Source organism: Manacus vitellinus, unplaced genomic scaffold (genome assembly GCF_001715985.3).
Source record: "Manacus vitellinus isolate BGI_N305 unplaced genomic scaffold, ASM171598v3 scaffold_46_pilon, whole genome shotgun sequence".
NCBI lineage: Eukaryota > Metazoa > Chordata > Aves > Passeriformes > Pipridae > Manacus > Manacus vitellinus.
The window spans coordinates 773,074-786,978 of NW_021940578.1; the positions used below are offsets into that span (position 1 = coordinate 773,074).

General features: G+C 56.5%; 1 protein-coding gene across 1 annotated transcript in view; it reads right to left on the reverse strand.

The window, feature by feature from the left end:
* Positions 1 to 13,905, reverse strand: part of TP73 (tumor protein p73) — a 21,705-nt gene that overhangs the window by 5,831 nt on the left and 1,969 nt on the right. The window contains exon 3 of the mRNA XM_029962371.1: positions 9,967 to 10,212. Coding sequence (XP_029818231.1) covers positions 9,967 to 10,212 — 246 coding nt within the window. The remainder of the gene's footprint in view (positions 1 to 9,966; positions 10,213 to 13,905) is intronic.

The following is a 13,905-nucleotide window of genomic DNA, read 5'->3' on the forward strand; positions in this document are numbered from 1 at the left end:
CGTCAGGAGAACGTCACTGAGGGGACAGCGGGTGCTCCCCTGCCCACCCTTGGCTTCCTCCGCTGTGGTGTAAACACAGGGCTCCCTTCTCTTCCCTTTCCCCTGGAAATACTGAAATCTGACCCATTTCACCCACACTGTGTGGTATCCACTTTCCACGTGAAGCAGTTACAGCCACCTCGTTCAGGCATCATTCAGCCCATTCTGAAACACTTCCCTGAGTCTGTTCTCGCACCAGGCTTGTGGCTGAGTGGAGAGCTGGGAGCACCAAGGGCTGGGAACACCACAGCCCGAGGAAATCGTGCTTAATGTCATTAAAAGTGTCATGGCTAATTATACAGGACCTGGGAGTTTAATTCTGGCACAGACAGATCTGTCCTGACCCCAGCTCGATCCTTTGCAGCAGCAGTGGCTCGTGGAGGGGACATGGTGGGGACATGATGGGGACACGACCACTGCCCGGGGTGGCCATGGGAGGAGGATGCTCTGTGGCAGCTGGAGACAGCACCTGCAGCCACCTCTGCATTGAAAACAGTTTCCGGCCACCAAATTCCTCCCTGTGAGGAAGGGAAGATGGGTTTGCTCAGTGGCAAACTCCTCTCACAAGGACCTTGAACGGGGGCAGCTCCTGGGGCTGCAGCTTGAGCTGCTCCAGAGCAGGGCTGGGGAAGGAGAATGTGTCCTTCACCTTCCAGGAACTACCCAGGCTCCCAGGTGTGGGGATGTGCAACTCCCTTCCCTCCGAGCCGTGCCATGCTGTTTTCCATCTCACAAGGAATGTGTTTGCTACACACGAGCCCACCCCTGCGCCCGTCCCTGCATGGCAGGGCATGTTCCTGCTCAAGGTATTTTATCTCATCCCCACAACACAATGCCTGCTGCCAAAAAAATACCACCGTGCAGAGTATTTGTGGGGATGTTAAAGCTTGTCCTGAGCCATCCAAATACATGTGTGCTGAGGGGAGCGAGGCTGCAGCTCTGCTCTGCTCTCCTGGTGCAGGGGGATTCCTGAGCTTGGGCTGCCCAAAACAGGGGGCTCAGCAGCTGCTCAAATGGGTCTGGGAGCAGATTCAGGGGCTGACATGAATGGCCCAGTCCCCACTTTTCCTGGCCATGAGTGTGTTTCAGTGCAGCTGTGGATCAGGCAGGAAGGATCTGTGTCTCCCTGCCCTGGCTGCAGGATTGGAGCCACCTGTGCCTGAGTGAGGAGCTCCCACCACCTCAGGGACTGAGACAGGGGCAAAGGAGATAAACCATTTCCAGGTTTGTCTCGTTGAGGTGGTCTCCAGGAGAGTTCTGGGAAGGCATAAAAGGCACAGGCTCTCCCAAGGCAAACAGCAGCAGCAGTTCCTGCAGTGTGGGGATGTGTTGGGTCAGGCTGGCAGCAGGTACCAGGTCCTGGAGGCGCAACAGTGAGGTGTCCTGGGGTTAGAGCCTGCTCAGCACTGGGGAGAGCAGGACGATGCTGTGGTCCCTGGAGGGTGTGACCAGGAGGGAGCAAGAGTTAACCCTCCTTTGTGGAGGTACATGGACTCACCCAGCAGGAGAGGGGACCTTGGAAACACCACCTGCTACTGGACTGCCCAAGTTCTGCACTGACACTGGATAATGCTGACTGCATGGCCAGGTGAGCTCCCAGCTCTGATCCCACATCCCCAGCAGGGATCAGGCCCACGGGCTCCACTGGGAATGCAGTGACTCCCCCTGCCCCGCTGGAGATGAAGCTCCCACGTGGCTGTGGCCCATGGAACCCACTTGCCCACCACAATGGGGTTTAATGCCCTCTGTTTGAGGAGCCACCGTGGCAAAACAAGGGTTATTTGGAGGGGGCTCTCCCTTGCCAGGTGTTAAAATACTGACAACTCCTGTCAAAGGATCCTTTCATGTAGGCATTCCCGGGCAGCCCTCAACATGCCTGGGAACTATAACTGCTCTGGAAGAGCAGAGGTGCATTATGGCAAGTTCTTTGGTAACAAATTCTCTTGTTATACCATGTTATGACATGGATAAATCTCAGTTAAATAGCAGAGCAATTCCCTGCGGGGGGAAGGTGCAGGCATGTCTCCACTGATAACCTTATCGTGTCCCAACAGCTCCAGGATCGCCTTCAAAGATCCCTCCACTCTAACAAACCATTCTTTTAAGGAACTCTGTGCTGATAATCCCAGGCAGGAAAAGTCTGGGCTGTGCCCTGGGCGGCCACGCTCCCGACTCCTCACAGTGTGGAGCCCTCCTGTGCTGGGTCTGCCACCACTGCCGGGGCTCAGCACTCCCAGTGCCACAGACCCAGCCTGGCCACGGCCACCAGGAGAACCAGCACTGTCTGTTTGGGATCCCAGGAGGCTCTACATCCCCAGCTGTGCTTCCAGCCAGGAACAGCCCTTGGCAATGCACCTTCTCCGTAGGGGACAGCCAAATCTGCACTGAGCAAGGTTCCACTGAGCAGGCACCTCTCTCCTCCTCGTTATCTGTACTTGCTAATTATCTGCCCCGTGCCCATCTCTGTGCCAGGCTGTGCTGCATCACCTGAGGCCCTGGTACCTCCCAGCACAGCCACAAGGAGCACAGGCACTGCACAGTCCTCAGCTTCAGGATGAGACAGTGACAGAGCAGGAACCAGAGATCAAAACACCAGGATTTAATCCCAAGCCAGTGCAGCCTCCTCACTGCTTTGGCTCTTGGTTTGCCACGGCTACATCTGTGCCACCTGCACTGGCAGAACCTTGTGCTGTTCACTCACATCCTCCCCATTCCACAGCACTTGGACAAACTGACCTCTCGAGACTGGCCACACTGGGTCACAAAGCTCAGGTCACTCACTCTGCTGCCAACTTGCTGCCGGGCACAGGAACAACATCTTGGGACACCTGGACACCTTCCTGGCACATCCAGACCTCAGGAGCAGGATTCCTTTCACACCCATAGAGGAGCCTGGGTATGTTCTGCCCTGGGTACCTCCTGCCTGTGTTTTCAGTCCCTGCTCTGCCCTGGGAGCTGCTGATGTCTGACTCCACACTTGTGTTAGTACCAAGGTCGTCTCTGTTCCTGGAAAACATCAGAGTGCCTGTTATTGTGTGTTTGAGGAGCACAACAGGTTTCTGTGGCTTGTGGCTGCTGGGTTGCTCCAACCAGCACAGAGCAGCAGCAGTGCTGACAGGCTCCCTGAAGCCTATGGAAACACACAGAACCTGTATTCCTCTGGGATTTCCTGCAGCTTCCAGTGTCACCCTCGGCTGCTTGGCTGACACCATAATGCCAGCTCCATCTCCATCCGTTCCCTGCTGCTGCTGCCCATCCTGCAGAACACTAGAAATAACTGGAAAAGCCAAGTTATCTAAACCCTAGCAGTATATCAGCACTGAGGTCTTTCCCTAAGGGTCTTTGGATGTGTTTGAGATGTGGCTGCTTCTTTGGTGAGATGAGACCTCAGTGCACCAGTGCCAGGTGTAACAGGACACAGATCCAGCCGAGGGACAGAGCCCCTGGTGCCATTGGCTGCTGTGAGGCTTTACCATGTTTATCTTGGTGCCACTGCCCCAAGGTGTGCTCTGCACACCACAGGATCCCGATGAGCCAATGCCCCACAAAGGCCTGTGGATGCAGCACTGACATGGAGCCTCAGCATCCGCTGCTGCCCACCCTGACCAAGGACCAGGACCCGCTCCAGAGGCCACTGCAGTGCTCAGCCCTGGGGCTGCCTCCCCACGCAGGAAGAGATGGTTTTCCCCATGGATGATGACAGCCTTGCACAAAACCCAGCCTGAATCCTCTGCCTGGACAGACCTCCCGGCGCAGTCCATCTCGCCCGGCCCTGCGCGGGCAGCAGAACCGCTAGAAGGATGTGTCCCAACAGATTCGGAGCTGATAAAATCTTATTTATCTTCAACTGTTGACACTGAAGCGTCTAGACTTGCCTGTTCGGGAGGCAGCCAAGGCCTCCTTTCCCTCTTGAAGGAAATGATTTGCTCAACAATTACTTTTTCCACAAATCCTCCCCCCCTCCTCCCTACCAGCCTCCTCCTCTCCTACATTCCAGTCTCCTCATTAGCTCTACTCAAGACGTGTCCGGGGCTGCAGTCAATGGATCCCAATAAAGCCACTGGCCTGGCAAGGGGGAGAGAAGAAAAGTGCTGCCTCCGGCTGCTAATTTCCTCGTGCTCCCCAGCAAGCAGCTGCAGAGCTGCATCCTGGGACAGGTTCGGACAGATCTCAGCCGGGAGGTGATAATAACGTGTCTGTCATCTTCCCCAGGCGTGTAGCATCTTGCAAACCGCAAATACCGTTAACCGGCTCGGACGAATCTGTTACGGCAGATCCTGGAGGACGTGCTGGCTGCAGAGCTAATTCTTTTTCTGTCTAATTTTTTTTAATAACCATTTTTTAATCACCGGCCTGTAAACTCCTCACTGAGCTGGAAATTCCTCCCCAAAGCTACTTCGTTGCTCATTTACTATGAGCTGGGTTTGAAGATGTCCAGCGCACCAATGATGCTCGAGAGGAGAGGAGAGTGTCCAGCGGGGCCTGAGGTACCTGTCCAGCACACAGGTGTGCTGGGAAGGGCGGGCACTGCCCTGGGCGTGGCTGTAAGGGGTGCCCTGGTACCTGTGTCCCTGCCTCTCCAGCTCCTGCACCACAGCAGGGATGGATCAGGGATGCTGTAAGGGATGCTCCAACACCCACTTCCCTGTGCCTGTGGTCCCTACATCATGGCAGTGATGCACTGGGGTGACACCAAGTCACCACCAACTGTGCTCAGGACACGGGGTCTCAGCAGAGTCCCCTGCTCCCCCCAGCCATCATCAGCTGCAGGGGACCCCCATCACCCTCAGGTCCCCCAGACCACTGAGGTCCTGGGGCCGGAGCTGCCCCCCAGCAGAGCAGCACAGGGAGGCTGCATGTGCTCCAGCCTGCATCCTTCTACCTTAATTAGCATGTCACAACTGCTAATTAAAATCCCTTGCTTCACCCCCAAAGGAGTCCTCTCCCTGCCTTCCCCAGTGTGTATATCCTTAAAATAACTACCGGGGTTGTGGCTGCTCTCAGTCACTGCTGAGCCAGTGCTGGCACTCTGGGGTGTTTAATCTCTTCTTGTAGGTCTGACTCCCTCTGTGCACTGGATACTCAGATCCCCTGACCAAGGTGGCCCAGAGCTCCCTCTCATCCAAAAAGGAAGCTGCAAATCCAGCCAGGAGATTGTTTCACACGTGTGATCAAGTCTGGACGCAGGGGCAGGCTGGGAGGGGAGGGAAGAGGAGGCTGAGTTGGGCTTGTGAATTGTTGCTGGGAACAAAAATGTGACAACCAGAGCAGCAAGACCTGGGCTCAGGGGAAAGCACTGGCTCTGGAGGATCCTGGTGGGGCTGTGCCATGAGGAGGGAGCTGTTCCTCCTGCTCTCCCACAGCCGCTGCCTGCACTGGCCACGGGCAGAGAGCGGGTTTGCTGAGGGTGCACCAGCATCTTTCCCCCCCTCCCTTATGCACCAGAGGTCATGGGCTCCCAGCTCTCTCCCACCTCTCCTGCTGGAGAGCGTTGCCTTCCCGATGGAGCAGCACTGCCAGTAAGTCATTCCCTTGACCTGTGCATTCCAGACACGTTCGAGATAGTGGAGCTGATAGCGGGATCGTGTTGGAACATCACACACCGAATTCCTTTGCCTTTTTTCTTAATTCCATTGTGTCTGGAGCTCCTGGAGCCTCATCCACACCCTGCAAAAGCTGGTGGAAAGCCTCCAGTGGGCTGGCTTCGATGGGCTCTGGGCAGGCTGGTGCTGAAGTTGCTTCCCTACTTCCAGCGTGCCAAAATATCCACACTCATCCGCCCAGCTGCTCGGATAGAACCAGAGATGTTTGTGGCTCAGAGGCAGTGTCCTAAGCTGTGCATGGCCCCTGATCATCTTCAGGCCATGGCTGTTGGACAGGAACTTCTGTGGGATATGAAGAAGTGCCAGAGAGGATTTGAAGAGTGGGCTTGTAGTCTATAGATGCTCCTGAAGAATTTTCCCTTGTCTTTACAACCATCTCTACCCCAAAGAGCTTCAGGCAGCAACCAGCAAAGGAGAACCTGCCTCCTGCCACATCAATTATTCCCATCCTCCTTGTTCAGTTTAGGATCAGGCAAAGCATTTCAGCTCTCCAGTGGCCATGCTCCAGCTGCAAGATCTAATGAGTAACTGGAACCAGTTCCACGTGGCCATATCCCACTGGCTGAGCACTGGGATCCAGTTTGCTGTGGGTGACTGCTGGCCAGCCATCCATGGGAGCAAGAGCAGCTCCCCTCAGCTGTGAACATCTCCAGCCTTTCCCTCGCCTGCTGTTTGCTCCCTGAAGCAGCAGCAAGTCCCTGGCTGTGGTTTGGACCTCCCTGTGCCTGTGTCAGAGACCCCCCTGCCTGCACAGCCTGGGGGTTTGTCCATGTCCCCCCGGCTCCAGGGGCTCTGTGCAGGCCTGGATGGTTGCCCCACACCGTGGGCTCGAGCCCCCACATCCCTTCGCAGCCCAGCCACGGGAGGCCAAAGACCCCATTAACACTTCTGCGGGTCTGCCACACGTGACAGCGTCCGGCGGGGAGGGAGCCCTGCTCTGCCACCAACCCGACTTGAGAAAAATCCTAATTATCCATCGGTTACCAGCTGGCCGGTGCGGCGAGGGGCTGCGGCGAGGAAAGCGCCGCGATCGGCTGCGGCGGCAGCGTGTCCGGGCAGCTCCGGGCTCCCGGAGCCCGACGGCTCCCGGCAGGCAGGCAGGATGCCGGCGTGCCCCGTCTTGCCGCAACTCCCGGTCCTCCTCCCAGCCCCGCCGGAGCAGCCTACCAGAGGGGGGCTTCCAACCTACGGGGAAAACCTTATTTTCGGCATCTGGCCGTTGCTCCCTGCGATAAGAAGGCCATTAAAAATGAAAAGGGAGGTGGCAGCAGCCTGGAGGGCTTCCCACGGCACGGAACAGAGCCGCTGCTTCGGTCCGGAGCTGGTGGGTGATGTGTGGTGCTCAGAGCCCAGCCCGGGGGTTGGGACATCCAGGGTCACCCACCACTGCCCAGTGTCCCTCTGCAAGGACAGAGCTTAGCAACGTGAGCCCCAAACCCTGTCCCAAGGCTTTGCCCCTTCTCCATTCACCCCTTTCTAAAATTAGAAAATCAGCATTTAGAGGCAAGAGAGAGCAGCTGATGATGCTCTGGGCCCATTCTCCACACTGCTGCCCCCAGACCCCTTCCTTCCTCTTCCTGCATTGAGCCAAGGGTGTCTGCTAAAGCAAAGCTTATCTCTCAGGAGATATGCAGACTCCTCATTTGAATCCTTCAGGAGCTGGAGAATCCACTGCATTCCTTGGTAAATTGTTCCTATGTTTAATTATCCTCACTGCTAAAAAAATTCCACCTTGTTTGTAGTCTGAATTTGCCTGGCTTCACCTTCCAAGTGCAGGATTTTATTATATTTTTTTCTGTTAGATTAAGGATCTCATTATATCTTTTTCTGTTTGATTAAGGAGTTGGCTGCTATGAGGAACCATCTCCTGGGCACACCACGATCAAGCCACCCTTGCTCTTCTCAGGGAGACCTTCCTTGCAGAACACTTCCCTGGTATTGCCCCACAAGGCATCTGCACCAAATTTTTTATCTTCTTTGCAATCTCCCTCCCAAACAATTTCTGTTTTGTCAACAGAGGGTTTGAAGTGTGGACAGGAGCATCAGGCTTGTGGTCAAAGCTTGGTGTAAACTGATCAACCACCCTGGCATAAACCATCTGGTGCAGTGAACCCCAGGGTATCCAAAAGCCACAAGGCTTCCCCAGACAGGGCTGAACCAGGCTGGGCTGTTCCCTCTGACGTGCTGGCCCAGCCCACACGTGTCCTGCAGTGCTGCTGCCCTTTGTGTGACTGTGCTGGCAGACATCCCTGCCTGTCCCCAGCCCTCCTGACTGCTACACGTGTGTGCTCAGCTCCTGTGCAGGGTCACAAATCCGTGTTGATTCACTGCTAACAGAGGACACATTTATTTTGCTGAGCTCCTTTCCCCATTTTACCGGGACAGCCTCGGGTGTGACAGTGGCACTGCAGAGCTCACATCAAGTGGGAGGAAGGCAGTGGCCTCATCTTCCAGCAATAAATGTGCCTGTGACAGCCCCAGCCAGGAGGACATGCAGTGACACCAGCTGTCACCGCAGCAGGACTGTTCCTCATGTGGCACCTCGGAGAGACAGACCCACTGCATCCACACCAGCAGTGCTGCAGGAACCCCTGTTTCAAATGAAACATCCCCCATGCTCTCAGGGTGCCAACCCACTGCTGGTCTCTGCAAGGCTCAGCTCCAGTGCAGTGAACTGTGGGCTGCTGGGTTCTGACCTTGCAGCCATCCTGCTCTGGGGGGATGCAGCCACCCCAGTGTCATGGTTCAGGGGGCCACACACCTCTGACTGCCTGCCCTGACCGCCCATAAAGGCTTGGGAAGAACAGCCATCCTGTAACTGATGGGAGTAATCCCCCAGTAGGGATAGGATCGGTCTGGAGTCACATCATCCTGCCCCGAGGACCTCCAGTTTATGCAGTTCCTAATGAAATGCATCCCTGAGCAACATCCCGCAAGGAAAGAGAGTGGAAAGAGTGGAGACTTAACCACCCCTACGAGGGCAGGTCGTGTTTAACCACGGTGCTGTCCCAAGCCTCTGATCTGTGTGACTCAGCTGTGCAGCTCCAGCCACCGGCCGCAGGGAAGCTGCTGGACTGCTCCAGCCAGGAATTCGGCGGCGTTCAATTCGGCTGGTGAGGGTGCAGGAGCCCGTCGCCTCCTGCACCCTCACCAGGACACACCGGGAGCATCCCACCGTGCAGCAGCACCCCCCGGCTGCTGCCCGGGTCTCCCTGCACGACAGCATCCAAGGATGCTTTCTGTCTCCCGTGGGAAGGACTGTCTTGGCAATTAAACACGTCACCTCCCGAAAACGAAGGTCATCATCACTCCTGGGGCTGACACATCGCTCCTGGGCTGCTCTGCCCGTTCCATGGCAATGTCAAACCGCAGCCCTGGAGGAAACCCTCTCTGTTCCCATGGGATGTCAGTTACCCCAGCCCAGCCTTCCTGCTCAATCAGTGTTTCCCGGAGGAGAAAACCCTCCCGGCTCCAGCGCGCTGCTGCGCGGCTCTCCGGGCGCTCCGGGGACACTCACCCGCTGCGGGAGCGCCTCCGGCACTGCCCGCAAGCGCCGCTTTCCTGAACAGCAGGGACAGCGCTGCGCTGAGCCAGGGACGCGAAGTCAGGACCTTTCTCCACAAAACGCACAGCAGCCCCTGCACGCTTTCCCCTGTCACCGGGTCCCTGCTCCGCGGAGCTCTCCTGTGCCCGGCGGCAGGAGCGCGCTCGGAGCGGCCGAGGACCAAACCCACATCCCGGCTCCCGAGGAGACGAGCAGACGGCACGATGCGATCTTGATTAAAAACCCACCGTGGTTAAAATCCTACTCTGCCGTTTGCCGTGACTTCTAGAGAGTAAGCTACTCCTCTGATACGAGGTGGAAAAGGATTGTAAATGACAAGCGGGAATTTATGGCAAAGCTGGGAACGGCGCTGGGAGATGCGAGCAAAGGTCCCTCTCACCCACAGCCTCGCCTCTGACAGCACTGGCTGGCAAAGGTTTGGGAAGCACCGGGAGAACAAGGCAGGTACTTCCCCAGGACATTTCTTTTGGGGACATTCACCTGCAGGTCAGGGAATTGCAGTGAGAAAAATGACATTGTAGCCGCTGTGTTTCACAGCTCTTTGGGAGAAACCCCCTGAAAAGCAAGCACAGATGTTTCCTGCATGTTTTGCTTCCCAGGACCACCCGTGCAGGTGAAGTCCCCATGGCTGGTGGCCGTGTCCCACAGCTGCCCTGCCAAGCGTCCCCACCACCGAGGTGCTGGTTGGTTGGTGGCGGTGAGGACGCTGTGGGTGGTGGTGAGCATCTCCCTAGGGATGGTAGAAGACATGCAACTTACTGTCCAGGTGGCTGATTTGGCGGTGCTGGATTGCTGGAAGGTCACCTCGAAGTGGTGTGGGCCGGGGTAGTCGGTGTTGGAGGGGATGACGGGAGCCGGGGACATGGCGTCGAAGGTAGAGCTGGGCTGCGAGTAGGGAGAATGCGTTGGGACATTGGAGGTGTGCTCGGAGCTGTAGGGGCTGGTGGAGGCTGCTCTGCTGCCGATGCTCTGATCCATGCTGTTGTTCAGCAAATTGAACTGGGACTGGAGGAAGGGAAAAGGGGAGGAGGGAAAAAAGAAAACACCAGCCAGTTTAGAGACAGGGAAACCTCAGCCACCCTTCTCCAGGGCTGGGGTGTCCTGTTACAGCCTCCTTAAAGGGCCAGCATGCGGGAGGGGAGCCAAAAGAGCTGGTCTGGGTGGCTTGGGTTTTCCAACAGGTCACCACTCGTGTGAGGGATCAACTCCAGCATGTGGGAGGGGAGCCAAAAGAGCTGGTCTGGGTGGCTTGGGTTTTCCAACAGGTCACCACTCGTGTGAGGGATCAACTCCAGTACTTAAATCATCCCCCTTGATCTGCTCCATCATCACTGGAGGCAGTGGGGTGCCACAATCCCAGATCTCCAGCACACCTGCCGAGGGAAAGCCACTGTTCTGACAGTGGGGAGAGGGCAGGGATGTTCTGGGGCTCGCTCAGGTGTGGGAGATGTCCCGCTGTGGGCAGGGAGTGACAGCCCTGTCCTGCACACAGGGCTCTGCTCCACAGTGGCCCTTCCAGCAGCCAGAGTGTCACAGCTCAGTGAAGCTGCCCTGGCAAGGTGACCAGCAGTCCCTGGCAATGGCATTGCTCCGTCGTGACAGCAGTCCTGGGTGTCTGACCCGTTTTCTGACCTGCCCCTCTTGCATTCACTGGTCAAGGACAGACACCCACACACAAATCCTGGGAGTGCTTCTCTGAGCCAGCCCGCCCTGAGCAGTGGTTTGTAGCTTGTTTCCCAGTGGGATGTTTGCTCTCAGTGTCTGATGCAGCTCTAATTTGGGGAAAACCTCAAACCTCCGAAGCGCGTGGCTGCGATGCAGCCGCTGCAGGAAGGGCACAGGGCAAACAGACCCATTTAGGCACGTCCTGGCTCCTATTCCAGACCCGCTGGACCAAATCCTGACTTTTTACAATTTTTTCCTTATTCGTCTTCTGACCAGTTACTGTCAGATACTTCCAGTGAGAGCTGGCAGCTCCTTTACCCTCAGGCACAGGCTAAGTACAGTGACATTCCCCAGAACTGTGTGGCTAAGGTGGCCTTAATATTTCACCAGAAAATCAGACCCAAATACAACTGTTTCTCAAAGCAATTAGGGTGGTTTTTTTGCCCAGAAACCTGGAATTCCCAAGTTGGTCAGGGCTTGCTCTCACCCTGGCAGCCCCAGAGGCCAGTGCTGTGGTGGCCACTGGGGCTGTGCCGGTGACCACACGCAGTGGCCAGTGGGTCACTGTGTGCTGTCCTGGCTGCCACACCAGAGCACGGACAAGGTCCCCCTCGACTGCCCCCATGCCCCAGCAGGACTGTCCCTGTTCCCAGCACCCGCTGGGGCAGCTCTGGGAAGCCAAGAGCTCTGGAAGCAGCCGTGGGCACAGCCAGCAGGCTCAGCCTTCCCCAAAGGGCTGCAAGGCTCACGGCTCAGGAATCAAGAGACGTGTTTTAACTTGGGATCCCAACCTCACCCAACCGTCTACAATGTGGAATGGTTTAAAGGCAATCATCCTTCTCCAGGGAAGTTCTCCTGTTGCCTGCATCTCTCACAAGGTCGTTGGAGCCTGTGACTAACTGGAGGAATGCTGAACAAGATCTGGCTTGCTTTTACACATCCAGCCATTTTCTCCCTAAAATATGTGCCTAAACCCCTCTATTCCTACTCACAGCTCTATAAATAGCCCAGCCAAACACAAGCCAAGCTTTCCATAATCCCGGGCTTCACCTGGAGAAAAAATCTGGAAAAAACAGGCATGTGGAAAGCCCTTGCCTTCCAGCTGGGAATTGCTGGGCAGCAGCCTTGGGGACTGTGGGCAGGGCAGCACTGGCATGGTGGCACAGGCAAAGCTCAGGCATCAACCAGGAGAGCAGCAGCAAGGGAGAAGGGATTGCTGCTGGACAGGGCTGATCTACAGCCCAGATAATCCAGGGGTATCAGGACTGAGCTGTTTTTCTCTTGTGCTTAGAGCCAGGACTGTGTGTGGCTGAAGCCTGCAGCCATAAATGGGCAGGGGAGTGGGGACCCTCCACTGAGCAGAGCATCCTGACCTCTGCATGGGAGAGAACTTCCCCTGGGAAAAATGGTGAGATATGAGACCCAGGGTACCACCTCTGCCAGCCAGGTGACACAGCTTCCCGACCACCAGGGCTTTGGGAATCCACTGGCAGAGAGACCCAGTCAGGTGCAGGGGGAAAATGACCAACTTGTTGTTCAAAATTGACAAAATTATGGAAACATTCCCTTAAAAGACAAATCAAAGGCAAGTGTGTTTATGTGTATGTGTGTAAATATGTTCATACACACACATGTTTGTACACACACACACACACACACACAACTGCAGCAACGACCTCCCAAGGAACAACCCCAACAATCCCGGGACACACGGCTTGGTAGCAACACACACAAGGTAAAAAAGAGGAATGAAGTAATTTCCTTCTATCTCCGACTGCATCTGTGCCTGTGCCGGACTGTTGTGAATGTCAGAGACAGACACAGACCCCGAAGGAAACAACCTCGGCACCCAAGGACAGGGCTGAAAGCACATCACCTGCAGCACAGGTACCACTTCACCCGCTCTGCCCTCCCAGGGCTTTCCAGCAGGGAAGGGAAGCCTGCCTGGGGCCGTGGGCTCGGCTGAGGAAATCCCCAGTGGACAGCAAACCGGTGCTGGGGTGTCCAGCACTGCAGGTATTCCTGGGGTGGATGCTCCAGCCAACACCCCCCCAAACTGTGCACATGGATGAGGAGCCTGCACTCCTTTCACCCAAGGTTTAAATCACACCCTGGGCTCTGCCAGCACCGGATCAGGCAAAGCCAGAGGACCAGTGACCGAGCTGCCGAGGCTGCAGCATCCTGCACTGACACGGATGGGGGCTCAGGAGCAGCCCCAGCTCATCCTTGCAACCGTGGGCTGGGGACAGGCTCCCACTGGGACAACCCCTGGAGCATCCTGGGCCACAGCACAAGGGCTGGGCTGGCAGAGCTGGAGAGGGTGCCCCAGTAGTGGGGGATAATCCCAGTAAAGCAGCAAGGCAAACCCCGTCCCTAAGGAGCAGCACCTACCGTGGTGTAATGCTGCATCGGGTCGCTGACGTACAGCATTTTAGTTGTCTTGGGGTTCACGGAGCGCGGGGAACCGTCCTGCCCCGGGAGTCATGGGGTCGGGGTGGCGATGGAGGAGGCCGGGGTGGGATGGTGGGTGGAAGGGGCAGTGTGGGAGCAGGGCCGGGGCGGGCAGCGCCAGGGATGCTGCGCTGGCCACCCGTGTGCCGCCGTCTGTTGGCTCTTTGGCTTTTTTCATCTCCCTTAGTTCTGTCAACTCGCTGCATCCAACAACAAAACGGGGCCCACCCCTTCCATCCCTCATGACTATTCATTAAAGCACAGGGCAGGCCCCAGCTTGCCCAGTGATGGACTGGGCGATACCAACCATTCCCACTGCAGGGAGAGCGGGGGTCCAGCTCCACCATCAAACCCACCCTGATCCCACTCCTGAAAGCTTCTTCCAGCCACATGGGGCTGGAAACCTGCTTGGCTGGCACCTGTCACCAGCACACCGATGTGGCCGTGCTTGCAATGGCCAGATGATGCAGTGACTCTGTGAGAGCTCCGTGTCTCAGTGATATGGAGTTATCCCTGCCTAGATGGATAGATATGGATAGGTGTGGATGGATGGATGGATGGATGGATGGATGGATGGATGGA